This window comes from Mauremys reevesii, unplaced genomic scaffold (assembly GCF_016161935.1).
Source record: "Mauremys reevesii isolate NIE-2019 unplaced genomic scaffold, ASM1616193v1 Contig8, whole genome shotgun sequence".
NCBI lineage: Eukaryota > Metazoa > Chordata > Testudines > Geoemydidae > Mauremys > Mauremys reevesii.
The window spans coordinates 994157-1013970 of record NW_024100895.1 but is presented as its reverse complement, the minus strand read 5'-3'; the positions used below and the strand labels follow the sequence as shown (position 1 = coordinate 1013970).

General features: G+C 65.1%; 2 protein-coding genes across 7 annotated transcripts in view; one reads left to right on the top strand and one right to left on the bottom strand.

The window, feature by feature from the left end:
• The window catches only part of LOC120394828 (DLA class II histocompatibility antigen, DR-1 beta chain-like), a 32046-nt gene extending 28766 nt beyond the window's left edge, over window positions 1-3280 (bottom strand). For 2 of the 4 annotated variants that reach the window (XM_039518984.1, XM_039518983.1), the window contains exons 1-3: window positions 3102-3280; window positions 2095-2361; window positions 1196-1296 (exon numbers count right to left, since the gene is read on the bottom strand). In XM_039518984.1, coding sequence (XP_039374918.1) covers window positions 1196-1296; window positions 2095-2361; window positions 3102-3207 — 474 coding nt within the window. In that variant the 5' untranslated portion in view covers window positions 3208-3280. Of the gene's footprint in view, window positions 1-1014; window positions 1297-2094; window positions 2362-3101 lie in introns of all 4 variants that reach the window. The other 2 variants (XM_039518985.1, XM_039518986.1) reach the window with 2 other exon arrangements.
• LOC120394833 (HLA class II histocompatibility antigen, DR alpha chain-like) lies at window positions 1105-11543 on the top strand. Of its 3 annotated transcripts, none has more exons than XM_039518995.1 (5): window positions 1105-1240; window positions 7740-7997; window positions 9792-10073; window positions 10362-10512; window positions 10812-11543. In XM_039518995.1, exons 2-5 carry the CDS (start codon window positions 7835-7837, stop codon window positions 10813-10815), a joined length of 600 nt encoding a protein of 199 aa, XP_039374929.1. In that variant the 5' UTR covers window positions 1105-1240; window positions 7740-7834; the 3' UTR covers window positions 10816-11543. The 3 variants fall into 3 exon arrangements, with proteins under 3 accessions (XP_039374929.1, XP_039374927.1, XP_039374928.1); XM_039518993.1 differs by lacking the exon at window positions 1105-1240 and adding an exon at window positions 6964-7089; XM_039518994.1 differs by lacking the exons at window positions 1105-1240; window positions 10812-11543 and adding an exon at window positions 6964-7089 and having other exon boundaries at window positions 10362-10516.
• Window positions 11544-19814: the final 8271 nt, after the last annotated feature.

The following is a 19814-nucleotide window of genomic DNA, read 5'->3' as shown; positions in this document are numbered from 1 at the left end:
CGGGGCAGAGCCAGGGGCCTCCGGGCCAGGCTCCCGTCCGCGCCAGTGACCAGTGCCGGCCGGGGCAGAGCCTGGGGCCAGGGCCTGCAGGAGCAGCTGTGGGACAATCTGCCCCACCTCAGGGCTCCTCCTGCCCTGTGATCTCAGAGCTCTGCTCAGGCCCTGCAGCGGGAGGTTTCAGATCCCTGCCCATTGTCAGCATGAACCAGTCTAGCGCTGGGTTGTCTTGTGAGCCTCAGAAGTGGCCAATCCCTTTGTGTCTTGCTCAGTTCTTGGGCTCAGTGACACCCTGTGGCAGTGAGTTCCACAGGCTAATCACACAGTGTGTGGGAAACGTCCTTCCTTTTACCAGGTGTGAATTTGCCCCTTTCCATTCCACTGAGTGTCCCCTTGTCCCATTGCTGTGAGACAGGGAGAACAGACGCTCCCGATCTCCCTTCTCTAGACCAGTCGTTATTATGGAGACTTTTCTCCTCTCCCTGCCCCGTCACTCCCCCACTCAGGTTGTGTCTCCACGGCGTTTTGCAGCCCGTGGACGTGATCTCCCAGCCCAGGTTAATATATCATTTGCGTTAGCAGAGCTTGCGTGAGCATGTTAAAAGCGGAGTAAGTAGCTCTTTGAAGTTGCACCTTGGGCTGGGATCCAAGGGGCGGCTGATCCCCCCACGTGTCCCTGGAGATGAGATTCCCCTTCACTTCCTGTCCCAAGCGGCAGGGCAGTGCTGCTGTGGGGCTGTTCAACAGCGGCCGTGCCCCACCCCAGTGGGGGCTGCATTGCAGTGGGGGTGGGGGGCCCTGTGTTGGCTGGAGGCTCAGGCTGGGAAGTGCTGGGGGCTGGGGGGGCTGTAGAAACGTCCACTCAGTCTCACTCCCCAGGGCCCAGTGCTGCTGTGAGGGGGGGGCAGGCTGGGGGGTCACATCCCAACTCTCTGCCCCAGGGGCTCTGACCCAGGCCCATCCCCCGAGGGCTGCCCCTGTCGGCTCAGGGGCTGCCCCACACCCAGAGGCTCTTACCCCAGTGCACGGCGAGGGGCCCCCGCAGGCTGACGTGTTCCACCTGGCAGGTGTAGACGTCCCCGCGCCGGGGGCTCATCTCCAGCATCACCAGGATCTGGAAGGTCCAGTCTCCGTTCTGGAGCAGCTCCGTGGACACCACCCCGGCCGTCTGCTCCTGCCCGTTCCTCAGCCACTTGATCTCGATCCCCCCGGGGTAAAACCCCGTCACCGAGCAAACCAGCAGGTGGGGGTGGGGCTGGGACCCCGATTTCGTGGGGGAAACTTTCACCTTGGGCTGAACTGGGGGGAGAGAGCGAGAGGGGGGCTGGGAAAGGGGCTGGAGACGGAGCAGGGCTCTGAGAGAACAGGTGCCCCCCTCCCCCAGGGCAGGCCCCAGCCACCCTGTGCTCCCCCTTGTTGTCTGGTTCTCTCCTCCTCCCCATTGCCCTGGGACGGCTCCGGCAGAAAGGGCCTGGGAGTCGTGTCCTGTTACCCCTGGGGACAGAGCCAGGGACTGTCTGATCCCTGGGGCCCAGGCAGACGGGGTCTCAGCCCAGGGACCAGGGCTGCCCCACCCCCAGCCAGGGACCCGAGAGATTGGGTTGGGGGGAGGGGAAAGTTCTGCCCTGTTGCCTGGCCCCCCCCCAGCCCAGGAATGGGGGGTAGGAGCCGCAGCAGCCCCCCTGCCCCGGGGCAGAGTTGAGGGTTGGGAAGCTGGGGCTGGGCCTTGGGGGCCTGAACCCCTTCAGAAGGGGGGGGCTGGGAATGGGGTAAGGGGCAGTGACACACCCAGACCGGTACGGGGCTGTGCTCTCTGCAGACAGGGGGTGCCCAGGCAGACCCAGGCTGGAGGGGTGGAGACCCCCCCCCTTACCCCACCCCAGCCCGTGCCGGGGCCCCTTCCCCCCCGGCTGCGGAGTGACCCTGCCCCAGACCCCGCCGGCTGCTGCTCTCTTTGCCCCCCAGCGCAAGAGGAGCAGGGCCCTGCTCCCCCTTCCTCATCCCCGGCACAGCTCGGGAACATGGAGATAACGGGGGAGGGGCAGGAGGGCGGAGTGTCCGACCCCCTGGCCCCGCCCCCAGCTGCGTCCCACTCACCTCTCCTGTCCACGGTGAAAGGTTTGTCCACCCTGTAGTTGTGCCGGCACTTGTCCACTGCAGTCCGCGTGTCTGCCAGGATCGCCGGGTCCTTGTTCCAGCCCTCGGCCCAGCGCCGCCCCACCTCCGTCTCCCCCACCCACACCCCCACCTTGCTGTCGAACTGCACGAACTGCTGCTGGTTGTAGATGTAGTGGCCCAGGAACCGGACTCGCTCGGTGCCGTTGGTGAACTGACACTCAGCCTTGAACTGGATCACGAACCGCCCTGCGGGGGAGGAGATGGGGATGGAGACGGGCTCAGATCAAAGACCCCCCCACCTGCCCCTCCTCCTGCTGCCCCCAGGGCTTGGAGCCCAGCCAGGACTGGGGGGAACAGTCAGAGCCCCCGAGACAGGGCCGGCTCCAGACCCCAGCGCGCCAAGCGCGCTCGTGGGGCGGCATTTTGCCGGGGGGACGGCAGGTGGCTCCGGTGGACCTCCCGCTGCCATGCCTGCGGATGCTCTACCGGAGCCACGGGACCGGCCCCAAGCACGGCCAAATTCCTAGAGCCGCCCCTGCCCCGAGAGCCCCCCACCAACCCTCCCGGACCCAGCGCAGCTCAGCAGGTGAGCAGGGGCATGTTGGGGGAGGGGAGTGACAGTAACACGGAGCCCAGACTGGAGGGCGGGGACACAGGACAGAGAAAGGGGGTATGGGAGACACTGAGCAGGGGTGACACCGGCACAGGCAGGACGGGGCTCCCCGGGGTGCTGGGGTCTGACCCCCCCTGGATACACCCAGCGCTGCCCAGGACGGGGCTCCCCGGGGCGCTGGGGTCTGACACCCCCCATACACCCAGCGCTGCCCAGCACGGGGCTCCCCGGGGCGCTGGGGTCTGACCCCCCCCATACACCCAGCGCTGCCCAGCACGGGGCTCCCCGGGGCACTGGGGTCTGACCCCCCCCCCCGGATACACCCAGCACTGCCCAGGATGGGGCTCCCCGGGGCGCTGGGGTCTCTACTCACTTGGGGGCTCCGTGCAATGAGCCAGGTGGGTTCTCAGCACCGTCAGTGTCACCAGCAGAGCCCCAGCCCAGCGGCTCCCGGCCCCCAGGATCCGACCCGCCCCCATCGCTGCTCAGGAGGGAGAGACCTGGAAACTCGTCAGGACCCCCCCAGACTGAGACCTTCTCTGCCCAGCTCCGAGCACCAGCCCTGGGACGCTGCCCACGGCCCCGGGGATTGGGCACCCCCAGTCCAGGGGCCAGGCAGCATCGGTGCTTGGCAGCATCACCAGTCGCTAGGCAGAGCCGGCACCAGCAGGGCTCGGTTCCCTACTTCGCCCTCGCAGGCAGGGCCGGCTCCAGACCCCAGCGCGCCAAGCGTGTGCTTGGGGTGGCGTCCCGCGGGAGGGCGGCAGGCAGCTCTGGTGAACCTCCCGCAGACGTGCCCACGGAGGGGCCGCTGGTCCCGTGGCTCTGGTGGACCTCCCGCGGGTGTGCCTGCAGGAGGTCCACCGGAGCCGCGGGACCAGCGGACCCTCTGCAGGCACGTCTGCAGAAGGTCCACTGCAGCCACGGGACCGGCGACCGGCAGAGCGCCCCCCCATGGCGTGCCGCCGTGCTTGGGGCAGCGAAATTACTAGAGCCGCCCCTGCCCGCAGGGGGCAGAGCAGGGCCTGGGGTCGGGCTGCAGGACCCGCCCGGCGCCTGCCATGGCCCCGGGGCAGCTGAAGAGCGGGGCAGGCCCAGGGACCAGCCCCCCCCAGAGCAGGGCCCCCAGCAACGGACCTGGGACCCTCCGTCCCCTTCCCCGGTGCCTCGACTCTCTGCTGCCGGCTGGGGTAGGCCGGGTGTGTGGGACATCCCTGGGGTTTATGTGTGTAAATTTAGTCCCAGGGGAAGGTTCAGGGCTGGTCCCACAGGCCGAAGTTTTGAGCCCCACCCCCTCCACAGGCCTGAGCCCTGCCCCCAGGCCCCCCACCAGAGCGGGGGCTCAGTCTCCCTGGGTCAGGCACAGCTCAGCCTCAGCTGCTCCCACCACTGATCTCCCTCAGGGGCTTCTCTGCCCCCCAGTCTCTGAGCCCCTCCCCCTCTCTGCTGCCTTCACCCCCCACCCCGTGGGGCAGGGCTGGGCCAGTGTCCCCACGGCCCAGCTGGGGAGGGAGGCCCAGAGGAGTCAGTGACTGGCCCAGGGTCACACACAGTCTGTGGCAGGGCCGGGAATGACCCCAGGGCACTTGGGTCCCAGGCCAGCGCCTGAACGGCCAGACTGGGTCAGACCAAAGGTCCATCTAACCCAGTGTCCTGTCTGCCGACAGTGGCCAGTGCCAGGTGCCCCAGAGGAAATGAACAGAGCAGGGAATCATCAAGTGATCCATTCTCTGTCGCCCATTCCCAGCTTCTGGCAAACAGAGGCTACAGACACCATCCCTGCCCAGCCTGGCTACTAGCCATTGATGGACCTACCCTCCATTAATTTATCAGTTCTTTTTTTAACCGTGTGAAAGTCTTGACCTTCATAACTGTAACGAAGTGGGGGATTTTCTTATTTTTTTCTGTTTTTCCAGTGGTTTGCATGCAGATGGAGTGGGACTCAGTTTCCCTGAGTGTTACTGGGTTAACAAGGGAGAGGGACCTTAAAGACTAACAAATTTATTTTAGCATGAGCTTTCGTGAGCTGCAGCTCACGTCTTCGGAGTTTGTTGTTACAGAGGCCAGTGGGAGGACAATGGGCTGCGGGGAGAGGACCCGGTGACCTGACCAGCTGGTTCCAGCCAGAGGGGCCAGAGGATGGAAGAGCGGCGAGGTGGCCCCAATGACCCAGTTTACGACCCTGTTTCCCTGGAGAGAAGCCAATGGACAGGGGGGGCCTGGGGCCGGGGGTATCGGAGGCCCAGCTGGGAAGCAGGGGGGCTCTGGGCTGGAGAGGGGGAGCAGGCAGAGCCCACCTGGCTGCAGGGGGACTGGGATGTGCTGGGCTGGGGGAGGCCAGGCCTGAGGCCGGAGAGTTTCCTGTGCTGGGTTCAACGCTCAATAAACCTCCTGTGTTACGCTGGCTGAGAGTCACTCTGGGCTAGAGAACAGGGCGGGGGGCATCAACCCCTTCAGGGATGGAGGCCCGGGGGGCCCAGAGCGAGGGGATTCCCTGAGGGGCCCACGGCAGAGACAGACATGCTGAGGCTCAGAGAGAAGCGGCTCCAGGAGGTGGAGGGGCCTGACCCCGGGAGAGAGCGGCCCCCCGAGAAGGGCTGTTGCACTGAAAGGGGCACCCCCATGGACCGCACTGGCCCAAGAGTGGGCACCATCTGTGAGTCCGTGACAATAACAACTTCTGGCAAGGAGTTCCACAGGTTGACTGTGCATTGTGTGAAGAAATACTTCCTTTTGTTTTAAACCTGCTGCCTATTCATTTCATTTGGTGGCCCCTAGTTCTTGTGTTATGAGAAGGAGTAAATAACACTTAGTTATTCCCTTTCTCCACACCAGTCATGATTTTATACCCCTCTATCATATCCCCTTTTAACGGAGTCCCCGGGCGATGCTCTGGAACTGCTCCCCACCAAGCCAGACAGGACTCTGGGGAGCCTCCTCTCCCTCGGAGCAGCCTGTCTGCAGGGCAAGAAGCTCCCACGGCTTCACCTCCTGGGTCTCTCCTTGGAGCATTCAGCATCCTCTGCCCCTCCGTGCGCTTCCCCCAGCGAGTCCGCCCCAGCGGGGTCCTGGGGGGGCCACAGGGTCCTGCCCCCCCACTTCGCAGTCAGACGTGACTCTCAGCCAGCCAGTAACACAGAGGTTTATTCGATGACAGGAACAGGGTCTAACACAGAGCTTGTAGGTATCGCAAACGGGTCCCCTCGGCCAGGTCCATTCTGGGGGGCAGTGAGCCAGACCCCCACGTCTGCCCTCACTCCTCGTCCCCAGCCAGCTCCAGACTGACACCCCCTCCCGCCCCTCGTCTGCTCAGCCCCTTTCCCGGGCCAGGAGGTCACCTGATCTCTTTGTTCACCTTTAGCTATTCCCTTGCAGGGGGGAAGGGCCCCGGCCATTTGTTGCCAGGGTGATTTATGCACACTGGCCTTTATCCCACCACCTAGAGACTTAAGAAATGCATTGGGGAAACTGAGGCACCTACACAGTATTCAGAGGAAACATTAAGAACAGTCCCACTTCGTCACACACCCCCTTAGTCGTCTCTTTTCCAAGCTGAAAAGTCCCAGTCTTATTAACCTCTCCTCATACAGCAGCTGTTCCATACCCCTCATCATTTCTGTTCCCCTTTTCCAATCCCAATACATCTTGTTTGAGATGGGGGCGAGCACATCTGCGCGTGAACACCGAGTGTGTTAGCCAGAGCGGGAGAGTTGGTGCTGCAGGGGCAGGGGACACAGACCAACGCACACACACGGGGCCCAGAACAGACCCCATCCCAGTCCCGCATGGATGGTCCCCCTGAACCCTGTCTGTGACTTGATGCTTATCCCAGCAGAGCTCTGGGGGTCAAGGGTGTGACACACACACCCCCCCGGCCCCAGTGCAGAGCTGGGTCGCCAAGCCCCCCAGGTGCATACCGTCCTTCTGCAGAACAGGGCATGTGTGAGCCGGGCGAGTGCCGTGCGGGGAGGTGCTGGCCCCACACTGGGGATAAACCCCTCCCGGCAGCGCTGCGTCCACACTGGGGCTGTGCAGCTCTGGGAGCCGGCGCCTGGCCAGGAATTTCTCCATCTCCCCTCTCTGCGAGGCTCGGCGCTGCTGCTCTGCCTGGTAACAGCCTGGTCGGCGCAGGGATTTCTGCCATTGGGTGCGGGCCCCTGGGCCGGGCTCCCCTGGCCAATGCCAGGCGCTGCCCCCCCCCCCCTGAGGGTGTGACATGTGCCCCCCCAGCCCCCCAGTGCTGCCGGCCCCGCGCCCAGCCCAGTGCCCGGGAGAGGAGATGGGTGCAGGACGGGGCGTCCCCATGGCCCTGCTGGCCCTGCTCACCCTGCTGGCCCTGCCGGGCACCGGGGCGGTGAGAGGTACGGGCGGGGCGGGGGCTGGGACACCTGGTTCCAGGGCGGGGGGGGGGGCGGCTTTACCCCCAGATCGCCCCCACCAGGGAAGGGCATGGGGAGCCGGATTGGGGTGGGGGCTGCAGGGAGGAGGGTCTCGCCTCACAGAGGGAAGGCTGCTGCGGGGGCAACAGGGTGATCGTGGGGAAGTTGCTGTGGTTTGGTTGCAGCACAGCCCTGCCCATAGGAGTGCAGCCCCCCTTCCCCACAGGGACTCGGGGGCTGATCCCCCCCAGGGAGGGGCACCATGCACAGAAATGTCCTGCAGTTACAACCTCTAACTTTCCCCTGTACCACTCTGGGCTGGGGTCATGTCCCCCTTCCCAAGCTAAGTGGGGATAGGCCTGGCCACTGCTTGGATAGGCCACCCCATAGTGAACAAATGAGCCAGGGGTGGGGGGCACAGTAGGGGCACTGTCCCCTCCCAGGCAGGACTGGCCCCAGTGCACCAGCGTGATGCCAGGGGTCCCTGTGCTCCCTGCGGCTGCTTTCCCCTCACACCGGGCATCCTCGTTTGAATGTCACGGCTGGGGGCTGCAGCCTCAGGGGAGGCACTCAGAGACCCGGTCCCCAGGAGTGGGGGCTGGTGCTGTGTTGATGCCCCATCTTCCCCACAGTGGACCACGTGCACTTCCAGGCGGAGTTCTACCAGCGGACGGACCAGTCCCAGCAGGGGTCAGGGGAATTTGTGCAGGGGTTTGATGAGGACGAGATGTTCTACGTGGACCTGGAGAGGAAGGAGACCGTCTGGCGCCTGCCCGACTTCAGCAAGTTCACCAGCTTTGATGCCCAGTTCGCCCTGCGCAACGTCGCCATAAGCAAGTACAACCTGGAGCTCATGATCGAGAGCACCAACCAGACGCAGGCCCAGAACGGTACGGCACCTTCCCTGCCAGGCCCCTCTCCTGGAGCCCTCCACCCCGCTCACCCATGGACCCACACTTCCTCATGCAGGCCTAGTACCAGCCCTCACCACAGACTACGCGTCCCCTCCCAGCCCTGGGAGGGCTCCGGGGAGCCAGTCAGCCGGGCCAGGGCTCTGCAGGGCAGGGGGCCTGGGCAGTTCTCACCCTCCAGGCTGGGGGCCCAGGGCAGCTCCTTTGCCGAGGGCTGTTCGTGGCCCCTGCCCAGCACCAGGCCCTGCCCCTGGGGGATTCTCTCCTCTGCCCCTGGTGCCCCCTGAGCCGTCAGTGCAGGGAGCTGGGACGGCCCCGGTGACGCCCCACAGTCCTGGGGAGAGACCCCTGAGCTGGAGCCTGAGCACCAGGGACTGGCTGGCTCAGGGGGGTGGGGAATGGGGCAGGGGCCTGTCCCCTCTAGGGGGCGCTGGCTCCCACCCGGCCCCAGGGCGGGGACTGGCTGGCTCACGGGGGTGGGGAATGGGCGGGGCCTGTCCTCTGGGGCGCTGGCTCCCGGCCCCAGGGCAGGGACTGGCTGGCTCGGGGCAGGGAATGGGGCAGGGCCTGTCCTCTAGGGGCGCCGGCTCCCGGCCCCAGGCGGGACTGGCTGGCTCAGGGGGGCAGGGAATGGGGCAGGGGCCTGTCCCTTCTAGGGGGCGCCAGCTCCCACCCGGCCCCAGGGCGGGGACTGGCTGGCTCAGGGGGCGGGGAATGGGGCAGGGGCCTGTCCCCTCTAGGGGGCGCCGGCTCCGATCCGGCCCCAGGGCGGGGACTGGCTGGCTCAGGGGGGCGGGGAATGGGGCAGGGGCCTGTCCCCTCTAGGGGGCGCCGGCTCCCCCCCGGCCCCAGGGCAGGGACTGGCTGGCTCAGGGGGGCGGGGAATGGGGCAGGGGCCTGTCCCCTCTAGGGGGTGCCGGCTCCCACCCGGCCCCAGGGCAGGGACTGGCTGGCTCCGGGGGGCAGGGAACGGGGCACGGGGCCTGTCCCCTCTAGGGGGCGCTGGCTCCCACCCGGCCCCAGGGCAGGGACTGGCTGGTGTTACCAACTTTCTAATTGCACAAAGCTGAACGCCCTTGCCTGTGCCTTGCCCAGAGGCCCTGCCTCTGCCCCGCTCTGAGGCCCTGCCCCCACTCACTCCAGCCCCCTCCCTCCATCGCTCTTGCCCACCCTCACTCACTGTCACTGGGCTGAGGCAGCGGATGGGGTGTGGGCGGGAGGACTCCAGCTGGGGTGCAGGCTCTGGGGTGGGGCCAGAAATGAGGGGTTCAGGGTGTGCGAGGGGGCTCAGGGCTGGGGAAGGGGGCTGGGGTGCAGAAGGGTGTGGGCTCTGAGAGGGAGTTTGGGTGCAGGGGGCTGGCATGTCCAGCCTTTAGGCCGAGGTAGGGCCAGCCGGCTCTGAGCAGTGCGCACTGCCTGCACCCACAAGCACCCCCCCCCCCAGTTCCTGGTGGCCGCAGTTCCTGGCCAATGGGAGCTTCGGAGCCGGCACTGGGGGCAGGAGCAGCACCCGGACTCCCTGTATCCACCCCTGTGCCTAGGGGGCCAGACATGGCAGCCGCTCCTGGGAGCTGCATAAAGCCAGGGCAGGCAGGGAGCCTGCCTAACCCCCGCCGTGCTGCCGATGGGACTTTTAACGGCCCGGCAGTGGTGCTGACAGGAGCCGCTAGGGTCCCTCTTTGACCAGGCGTTGCAATCGAAATCCGGACACCTGGTAACTCGATGCCTGGCTGAGGGGCAGGCAATGGGACCCACTGATCCCTGTCTCCCCAGTGCCCCCTGAGGTGACCGTGTTCCCCGAAGACCCCGTGGAGCTGGGGGAGCCCAACGTCCTCATCTGCTTCGTGGACAAATTCTTCCCGCCCGCGCTCAGCGTCACGTGGCTGAAGAACGGGCAGGAGGTGACGGGGGGCGTCTCCGAGACCGACTTCTACCCCCGCCAGGACAACTCCTTCCGCAAGTTCTCCTACCTGCCCTTCCTCCCCAGCCAGGGCGACTTCTACGACTGCCGGGTGGAGCACTGGGGGCTGGCCGAGACCTTCACGAAGCACTGGGGTGAGGCTGGGGCGCCCGGGGACCCTGCTGGGCACAGGGCTGGGAGCCAGGACTCCTGGGTTCTCTCCCCGGCTCTGGGAGGGGAGTGGGGGCTGGTGGGTTAGAGCAGGGGGGGCTGGGAGCCAGGACTCCTGGGTTCTCTCCCAGCTCTGGGAGGGGAGTGGTGTCTAGTGGGTAGAGCAGGGGGGGCTGGGAGCCAGGACTCCTGGGTTCTATCCCAGCTCTGGGAGGGAGGGGCAGGAACAGCCCCCCTCACCCCATGCCCTGTCCCTCTCCCCCTCTCTCCAGAAGCCCAGGTGCCCACCCCCGTCCCCGAGACCACAGAGACCCTGGTGTGCGCCCTGGGCCTGGCCGTGGGCATCGTCGGCATCATCGCGGGCACCATCCTCATCATCAAGGGGATGAAGATGAACGCCGCCCGCAACCCGCGGGGCCCCTTGTGAGTAGCTGCTGCCCGGGGAGGCACCCGCAGCCCCTGGGCCCACCCAGCACCCACTGGGGAGACCCCCCACCCTGCTGTGCCCCACCCAGCCAACCACAGCCCCTGAGCCCACCCACACACCCTGGGGAGAGCGTCCAGCTCCTGTGCCCCCACAGCCAGCCACAGCCCCTGGGACCCCCCCAGTCCCACCCTGTGTCAATGGGAGACTCCTTGGGGTGCTGGGGAACGGCCCCGATCCCTGCCAGCCTCACGTCGGAGCCCAGGGCTCCTGGTAACTGACCCTCTTTGCCTTTCAGATAAACGTGGGGAGGAGCCGGGGGCCCCGAACCTCCCAGGTGCCTTTGTGGGACCCACTCGCAGCCCCCCCAGCTCTGCCCCCAGTGTCCCTGCTCCGTGCCCGTCGGTGCCAGCTGCTGTACCCCGGCAGGAGCCCCACGGCCCCGTAACCACGACACCCAACCCGTTAGAGACTCAGTGGGGAGCCGGCCCCTCGGGCTGCCCCTGCCTCCACTCTGGGCTTGGGGGGCACCTATCCCGGGAGAGGGCTGCTGCCCATGGGGCTGGGAATGGGGGTCGCCCCTCGTCAGGGGCCAGCAGGGGAGAGGGCTGCTGCCCCGTGCGGAAGGTTTCTCTTGACTCCAGTGGGCTCTGGGTTGGGCCCCAAGCCCGGCCCCTATTGGCCAGAGGCTGCTGTCAGTCACCCCAGGTAAAGCCCCTCCAGCCATTACCCAGCAGGCTTTGGCCCAGATTCGGCCATTCCCGGTCAATGGGGTCCCTGTGGGGCAGGATCGGGCCCATGGCTGGGGGTGGGGCAGCCGCAGCGCCCGGCTAAAGGCCCCATCGCCCCCGTGTGCGGCTCCTCCAGGGTCCAGCCCTGCTGAGCCCAGCGCCCAGCGCGGGGTCTGTGTGGGACGGGCCCAGTCCCTGTACAGCCCCCACCCTGCCCCCCGGGTGTGTCACAGCCCTGCGCCCCCCCCCCCCATCGCTCTGCAGCTTTGCCAACAGCAATAAAGTGGGTTTGGGACGTTTCTGGGGTTTTGATCCTGATTTAAAATCTGGTCAGTCTGGGCCGTGCCCGCGGCAGCCTGTGTTATCCCAGCCCAGCCCCCGTCTGTCCAGGGGCTCTGGGTTACAACAGGAGTTAAGGGAGTTTGGTATGAGAGGCAAGGAAGGAGCCAGGACTCCTGGGTTCTCTCCCAGCTCTGGAAGGGGAGTGGGGTCTACTGGGGGAGAACTGGGAGTCAGGCTTCTGGGGTTCCCATTGCTGACACTGACTTGCTGCAAGTGGTGACACATCCTGAGCCTCAGTTTCCCCTTGTGTGACATATGGCCAGTTTCCTTCTGCCGTAGTGGTGGGAGCTCTGGGGCAGAAGGATGGTCCATGGAGCACTTTGAGATTGTCCCTGTCACGGACTCACAGATGGTGCCCACTCGTGACCCCGTGCGGTCCGTGGGGGGTGCCCCTTTCAGTGCGACAGCCCTTCTCGGGGGGCCACTCTCTCTCGGGATCAGGCCCCTCCACCTCCTGGAGCCGCTTCTCTCTGAGCCTCAGCACGTCTGTCTCTGACGTGGGCCCCCTCGCTCTGGGCCCCCCGGGCCTCCTCACCCCTGAAGGAGATGATGTCGTCCCCCCCGCGCCCCGTTCTCTAGCCCGGAGCGACTCTCAGCCAGCATAAAACAGGAGGTTTATTGAGAGTTGAACTCAGCACAGGAAACTCTCCGGGCCTCAGGCCTGGCCTCCCTCAGCCCAGCACATCCCAGTCCCCCTGCAGCCAGGGGGGCTCTGCCTGCTCCCCCTCTCCAGCCCAGAGCCCCCCTGCTCCCCAGCTGGGCCTCCGATACCCCCGGCCCCAAGCCCCCTCTGTCCATTGGCTTCTCTCCAGGCTGGTCAGGTCACCGGGGTCCTCTCCCTGCAGCCCATTGTCCTCCCAGTGGCCAGAACCGGCTGTGTCACCTGAGCTGGGTCTCCGGGTCACCAGGTCACCAGTCACCGGGGTCTCCGTCCTCCAAGCCATTGTCCGGGGTCCCGAGTCCCTCTCCGGTCCTGTGTTCCAACAAACTCCCTCTCCCCTCCCCTGGTTAAACCAGTAACACCCGGGGACACTGAGTCCCACCCCCTCTGCATGCAACCCACTGGGAAAACACAGAAAACCCCAAGAAACCCGCCCCCACTTCGTCACATCTCTCCCCCCCCTTCGTGGCTGAACGGAGCAGGGTCACTTAGCCAGTGACCTGGGGCATAGGCGGCAGGTTTGTATAATTTTTGGTGGGGCCCAAAATGGTGGTGCCCCCCCGCTCCCGCCCTGTAAGCCGATATAAAATGAAGCTACAACGCGTCAGTGCCACAAGATTACAAGGGTCAATTAAAAGTGGAAAGTCAGAAGCAGCACTTGCCTGCTTCAATATACAGTATTAAATTTTGTTGCATCTGTTGTGATGAAGTGGGAATGTTCTTAATATTTTCTCTGAATACTGTGTGGGTGCCTCAGTTTCCCCTGCAAGATGCCAACTGAAGGTGTTAGGGACAAAGAGATCAGGTGGCCTCCTTGTCCAGAAGAGGCACAGAGGCCAGAGGAGGGAGTGTCAGTTTGGAGCTGGCTGGGGAAATTGGGAGAGACCCAGAACTTGGTTCTGGGCTCCCCACCCCCCAAGATGGACCTGACAGAGGGGTTCTGTTTTCTGTACCAACAAGCTCTGTTTAAACTGTGTTCCCGTCATCTAATAAACCTTCTGTTTTACTGTCTGGCTGAGAGTCACATCTGACTGCAGAGTTGGGGTGCAGCAACCTCTGGTTGCCCCAGGACCAGCCTGGGCAGACTCACTTTGGAAAGTGCATGACGTGGAAGGGCATGCTGAATGCTCCGAGGTCAGACCCAGGAAGGTGTAAGCTTCTTGCCCTGGAGACAGTATGCTCCGAGAGAGGAGGCTCCCCCAGAGTCCTGACTGGCTTTGTATGGAGATGTTCCAAAGCATCACAGCATCCCCTTCCACACTGTGCACTTCCCAGAAGTCCGCACAGGCACTGACACTCCCTCCTCCGGCCTTTGTCTCTTTTCCAGGCATTAGGAGGCCACCTGATCTCTCTGTTCTCCAACACCTTCAGTTGGCACCTTGCAGGGGAAACTGATTTGGGAGAAATGAAGTAAAAGCTGCCCAAACCGAGCTTGAGCACTCCTGAATTTTGAGGTGTTCAAATCTGGAAGGCAGGTGCTGGGGGTGGAAAGGGCTGTGGGCTCCATGGGGAGCATGGCAGCAACTGTCTGGAGCTGCATGGAGCCAGATACGCTGGTCTGAGTGGCACAGTAAGCAGTTTGGGGTTGGAGAAGAGGTAGGGAGTTCCGGGGGCAGTCAAGGGACAAGGAGCAGGGGAGTTGGATGGGGCAGAGGTTCAAGGGGCAGTCAGGGACAGGCAGCAATTGGATAGGCATGGGAGTCTAAGAGGTTTATCAGGGGACAGGTAGGGGTGCGGTCCTGGGGGAAGTTGGGTGGGGTCTCAGGAGGGGGCAGTTGGGGACCAGGAGAAGGGAGGCTTAGATAGGGGCTGAGGTCCCACGGGGCAGTTAGGGGCAGGGGTCTCGGGAGGGGGTCATCGGGGAACAAGGACCAGTGGGGCTTAGATAGGGGGTGGAGGTTCTGGGGGGCAGTTGGGGCAGGGGTCTGGGGAGGGGGCAATCAGCGGACAGAGGCTGGGATTCAAAGGGCTCTGGGCTGCTGGCAGCCGGGGATCCCAGAGCCCTTTAAATCCCAGCCCCGGCTGGGAGTCAGAGGACTCTGGGCTGCCTGCAACCGCAGGGAGCCCAGAGCCTTTTAAATCCCAGCCGGGGCCGGGAATCAGAGGGCTCTGGGCTGCCCACTGCGGCGGGGAGCCCAGAGCCCTTTAAATCTCAGCCGCGGCTGGGATTTAAAGGGCTCTGGGCTGCCTGCACCCGCGGGGAGCACAGAGCTTTTAAAATCCCAGCCGCGGCCGGGAATCAGAGGGCTCTGGGCTCCCCGCCGCAGCAGGCAGCCCAGAGCCCTCTGATTCCCGGCCGCGGCTGGGATTTAAAGGGCTCTGGGCTGCCTGCAAACGCGGGGAGCCCAGAGCCTTTTAAATCCCAGCCGCAGCCGGGAATCAGAGGGCTCTGGGCTTCCCGCTGCAGCAGGCAGCCCAGAGCCCTCTGATTCCCGGCCGCGGCTGGGATTTAAAGGGCTCTGGGCAGCCCTGGCGGCGGCGGCGGCAGCGGCGCTCGAAGCAGGGGAGAAAAAATATTGGTGGGGCAGAGCCCCTGCCTGGGATTTATTCATGGGGCTAAAGCCCCAGAGCCCCATATAAGTCGGCGCCTATGACCTGGGGAAGTTCAGGGCCCCGTCCCGTGATAAACTGTCGGCTATAACATTGGCCTCCCCCTCACATGAACCACCTCTATGTCGTACCCCTGGAAGAGCAGGTTCCAGCTCAGCAGCTTGGCATTAGCCCCTTTCATCTGGTGCAGCCACGTCAGGGGTGAATGGTCAGCGTACACGGTGAAGTGCTGCCCAAATAGACACGGCTGCAGTTTATTTGAGGGCCCACCCCATGGCCAGGCCTCCCTTCTCGATGGCTGCATGGTGCTGCTCCCGGGGCAGCAGCTTCTTGCTCAGGTACACGACGGGGTGTCTCTCCCCCTTAGTGTCAGTTTGCATCAGCACCGCCCCCAGCCCGGTGTCCGAGGCGTCGCTGAACACCAGGAAGGTTTGTTAAAATCCAGGTTTACCAGCACCGGGCCCTGGATGAGTGCCCCCTTCAGCGCACAGAGAGCCCTCTGGCCCTGCTCGGCCCAGACCACCTTGTCTGGCTTCCCCTTCCGACACAGCCCCGTGAGGGGAGCCGCCAGGGAGCTGAAGTGCGGCACAAACCTCCGGGAGTACCCGGCCATCCCAATGAAACCCTGGACCTGATTCTTAGTCTGGGGAGTGGCCAGTCCTGGATCGCCTCCACCTTGGCTGGCTCTGGCTTCAGGTAGCCACCTCCCCCCCCTTGTGGCCCAGTGTATCTATTGGGTGTCTGGGAAACGGGGCGGGCGAAGCCTGCCCCATGCTAACGGATCCCCCCCCCAGCCTAAGGGGAGGTTCCACAGGACCTCAGAAACCCACTAATTGCGGGGGACAACTAATAAAAGAACAGGGACAAGAGTGCGGTCAAAGCAGGGTGGACCCCTGCTCCTGCCCTGAAGGGGTTAAAAACAGCCCTGGGACGGGGCTGTGGCTGGAGAAAGCAGCTTTTAGGCTGGGCTGATTGGGGAAGAGGGTCCTGCCCCCCCCCCCACTGCGCAGTCAGACGTGACTCTCAGCCAGCCAGTAACACAGAGGTCTCCAGCACCTTTAGCATCCCCTCGCAGGGGGGAAGGCCCCGGCCATTAGTTGCCAGGAGACAGGGCGTCGGCCATTTACGCACTGGCCCTTTGCTCTGCATCAATCTCACCCCCTGGGACGCCCTGAGGAGCCCCGATGTCCGTGTGATGCCCCAGCCCCTCCACCGGGTGCTGCTTGCCCCCCCCCATCGCTAGGCGCTGCTGGAGTCTCACCGGCTCTGTGGTGCCAGGAGGGCCCTGGCTGGCGTCCCCCCATCCACAGGCCGGTGGGGGGGCTGCAGGGGGAGAGGCCAGAGGGAATCGGGGCTGGTTGGTCCCCATGGGGCGGGGGAGGGTTCCCCACACTGAGCCGGAGGCAGCCCCAGAGCCAGACGGGAGCTGGTAAAGCTGTGGAGACCCCTGCCCGGGTTCGACCAATCACCTGGGGAGAATGTTGTCATTCCCCCCCCCTCCCACAGCTGTTCTCACCCCATGGAAACTGGGGGTGGTTTTTGCTGGAGTTCAGTGCCAGTGACCCCGGCTGGGGACCCGGCCCTCCATAGCCAGGCCCTCCAGCACCTGGCACTGCCCTGGGACCCGGCCTGCCCCCACTAGAGCCCCCCATTGCTGGGTGGGTGCAAGCTAGGTGGGCAGGGGAGAGCGCCTGACCCCCGCCCCAGGGGGAGCAGCTGGTCTTTGCTGAGCCCCCTGGATTCACCCCATGGCTGCTCACCCCCCGTCCTGCTCTCTGGAGCCCCGTGGGGCAGGCTGTCGGCTCTGGGATGGGATTCGCTATGGGTCTGTGCCGGGCTGGGATGGGGTGGGGGTCCTTGGGCTGGGGTCCCTGCAGGGAGCAGCATTTGCTGACGCCCTGGGGCCAGGGAGTGACCCGTGTCTGTCTCTGAGAGCGTCACCAGGGGGCTCCGTTCACACCCGCAGCAGCACCCGCTCCGTAGAGCTGGGGGTGGGGGGGAGCAGGAACATGGTGGGGGGAAATCCAGCGGGGGAAGTGCAGGATGGGCTGGATTGCTTGGGAAGTGCCGCACCCATGAGGGAGAGGACATGTCCCACAGACCCCCCCCCTACACCCCTACACCCCCCATACACAGCCCCAGAACTCCCCCGCAACACTCCCAGAACCCACTCGCAGGGAAGCCGGCCGCACAGGGTCCCGCTTGGGCAGGGGTGTCTGTATCTGTGACCCGCAGCCTGTCCCTCCATCTGCACCCCGAGCCTGAGCACCCCCAAACCCCATCCTCAGCCAGGACCCCTCATTCTGCGCCAGCCCCACTTCTCAGAGCACCCCAGATGGACAGAGCCCCCATATTTCTCTCTAGCATGCGGGGGAAGGGGGACCTGGGGAGCCAGGGCTCCTGGGTTCTGTCCTGGCTCTGGGAGGAGTCGGGTCTAGTGCGGGGCTGGGAGACAGGACTCCTGGGTCCTATTCCAAGCTCTGCGAGGGGAGTGAGGTGTAATGGTTAGAGCTGGCAATCCAGGACCCCTCGGTTCTCTCGAGCTCTGGGAGGGGAGTGGAGCTGGTGGATCAGAACAGGAGGGGCTGGGAGCCAGGACTCCTGGGTTCTCTCCCAGTTCTGGGATGGGAGTGGGGCTGGTGGATCAGAGCAGTGGGGGAGGGAGGGCTAGGGGCCAGGACTCCTGGGTTCTATCCCAGCTCTGTGGTTTCTGACAAGTCCCTTGCTCTCAGTGCCCCCCCTGTACCATGGGGTGAGGACACCGACCGGGGCTGCATTTCACTCGCAGTTTACTCCTCTCCAGTGCAGGGGGGGGGGCAGGGCCAGGCCCCGGGTGCCAGCCAGGCTGCAGGCCCGGGGGGGTTTCGGGTGGAAAGTCCCTGGCACCGCAATGACGCCCACCCATGGGAGCTGGTGTCTCACTGACGCACAAACAGGCAGCGAGGCTGGGCCGGGGTTAGCGCCTCCGGGGCTCAGCCAGTGGCAGCGCGGTGCCGACCCGGCATCACCGGGCGCTGGGCAGAGTCGGGCCGAGAGGGCCGGGGAGCAGAGTGAGCTGGATGCGGCTGGGGCCCTGGGGCTGGGGGCTCAGAACCATCCCCGGGGGGGGGGGGGGGGGGAAGTGAAACAAGGTGAGGGGAAAGCAGCCGTAAGTCTGGCCCACTTTCACCCCACAGGCGGACGGGGTGTTAACCAACTTGGAGCGTTAACCCTTTCTGGGTCGCGGGGCCGGAGAAACGTCTCCACTGGGCTGTGGGCAATTGCACGGGGACTTTCACGCTGACACCGGATTGACGGCCCTGGACTGCCAAGGCCCCATGGCCCGGCCCCGGCCCCCTAAGCCAGCCAGTCCCCTGCCCTGAGGCTGGATCCGAGCCCCCAGCCCCCAAAGGGCAGAGGCCCCGTGTCCCATCCCCGACCCCCTGAGCCAGCCAGTCCCTCCCTCCTCCCCGGCCCCTCAATGCAGCCCCAGCGTCCATGATAGCTCCATGATAGTTAAGCTGTGACACAGACTGTGGTTAGCACAGCGGCAGGCGGTGAATAGCGGGGGGCTGTAGAGGGGGGGCAGAAGCAGGGCCGGGATGATCTGTGTGGGGCGCTGGAGGGGAGACTCCACGGCAGGGGGGCCCTTGGCCAGCAGTAGGAGCAGCAGGCCAGGCTCTGAGTGACTCACACAGATTCACGCCCTCGTCCTGTGTCCCCTCCCGCAGGGACAGCCCATGGGAGCAGCTGACAGGGACGTCCCCACGGCCTCGTCTCCCCGCTCTCGGGGACGCTCCCCCACCAGGATCCCGGAGCTCATTGCACCCGATAGCACTGGGGCCAATTCCCACCGCAGAAATGCAGCCACCTCTGGAGTGGGGCCTGGAAGCTGGGAAACAGAACATGGCACTTTGGGACAGGAAGTGACGGAGACACCAGTACCCAATGGGAGCAGTGGGGGGACGGGCCAGGGGAGCATTAATGGCCACATGGGGGCTTGGGCTGGGGTTGGAGTCTCCCCTGCAGCCGTGGGGAAGGTGACAGCGATAGAGCAGGGCTGGGCTGCAGGGAGGGGGAATGTGAGCACCCAGCCCACACATCGCCCCAGAGGTTGTGGGATCCCCCATAGCTGGGACCCCACAGGATGTGGGCTCTGACTGGGATGGGGCTCTGGTATCGCTGGTGAGTCTCTGGGGCCCTGGGGGGACGGCGCTTTGACTCCCTGGGGGGTTCGGACCCCTGGATAATAACTGCCTTGCCCCATCCCTGAGCTGCTCCCCTGCCCCATAGCCCAGCTCACTGACAGCCCGGCCCTGTCGCTGACCCCCAGGCCGGGGCGTCCGAGCTGCTTGGCTCCCCTCCTGCAGCTGCCTCTCCCCTGGGAAAGGGGCTTGGGGCTCCTGCTCCCCATGGCCTCCTCCCTGCTGCTCCCACCCCTGGGGAAGGAACCGGTCTGCACTGGGACTGGGAACCCACAGCCCCCCCCCCAGGAGTCACCCCCACCCCCAGAGCCCCCCTCTGGGGTCCTGCCCCCTCCCTCCAGTCAGATCCGGCCCTGCCCAGGCCCCTCCCCAGCACAACCCTGATCCCTGCAGCCGCTGAATGGCCCCACAGTGTGTCTGGGGAGTCCTCCCAGGGCAGCTGCTGTGTGCCCTGCGTCCCCTCCTCCCAGCCAGAGCCCAGAGCCCCCAGCCCTGTCCTGGCCCTGGGGAGCAGTGAGCACAGAGCCAGTGGGGCTGGGATGATTTATTAGGTGCAGCAGTTCTAACAGCGCTGGCCTCGGTCCGGCTCACCCCAGGCTGCAGAGCAGCGTCCCCAAAGCTTCCCCGAGGGCCGCGGGGTCAGTGAGAGGGAACATGGGGCTGGGCTGGGGCAGGGAAAGGGTTAACGCAGGAGGGGTCACCCCGGGGCCCGGCTGGGACTGAGGGGCAGTGTTGGTGTCATTAGGCATAAATCTAGGTAACTAGGCCTGAATGAACCAAAGTTACCCCATGCCCTTCCATGTTTAAACTTTAATCAACCTAACAGGCCAGCA

Excerpts from the sequence above, each read along its gene's own strand:
- LOC120394833 (XM_039518993.1), top strand. The coding sequence starts at position 7,008 with ATGGGTGCAGGACGGGGCGTCCCCATGGCCCTGCTGGCCCTGCTCACC. Across the intron at positions 7,090-7,739 it reads GGGCACCGGGGCGGTGAGAG|TGGACCACGTGCACTTCCAG; the intron begins GTACGGGCGGGG and ends TCTTCCCCACAG. Across the intron at positions 10,074-10,361 it reads GACCTTCACGAAGCACTGGG|AAGCCCAGGTGCCCACCCCC; the intron begins GTGAGGCTGGGG and ends CCCTCTCTCCAG.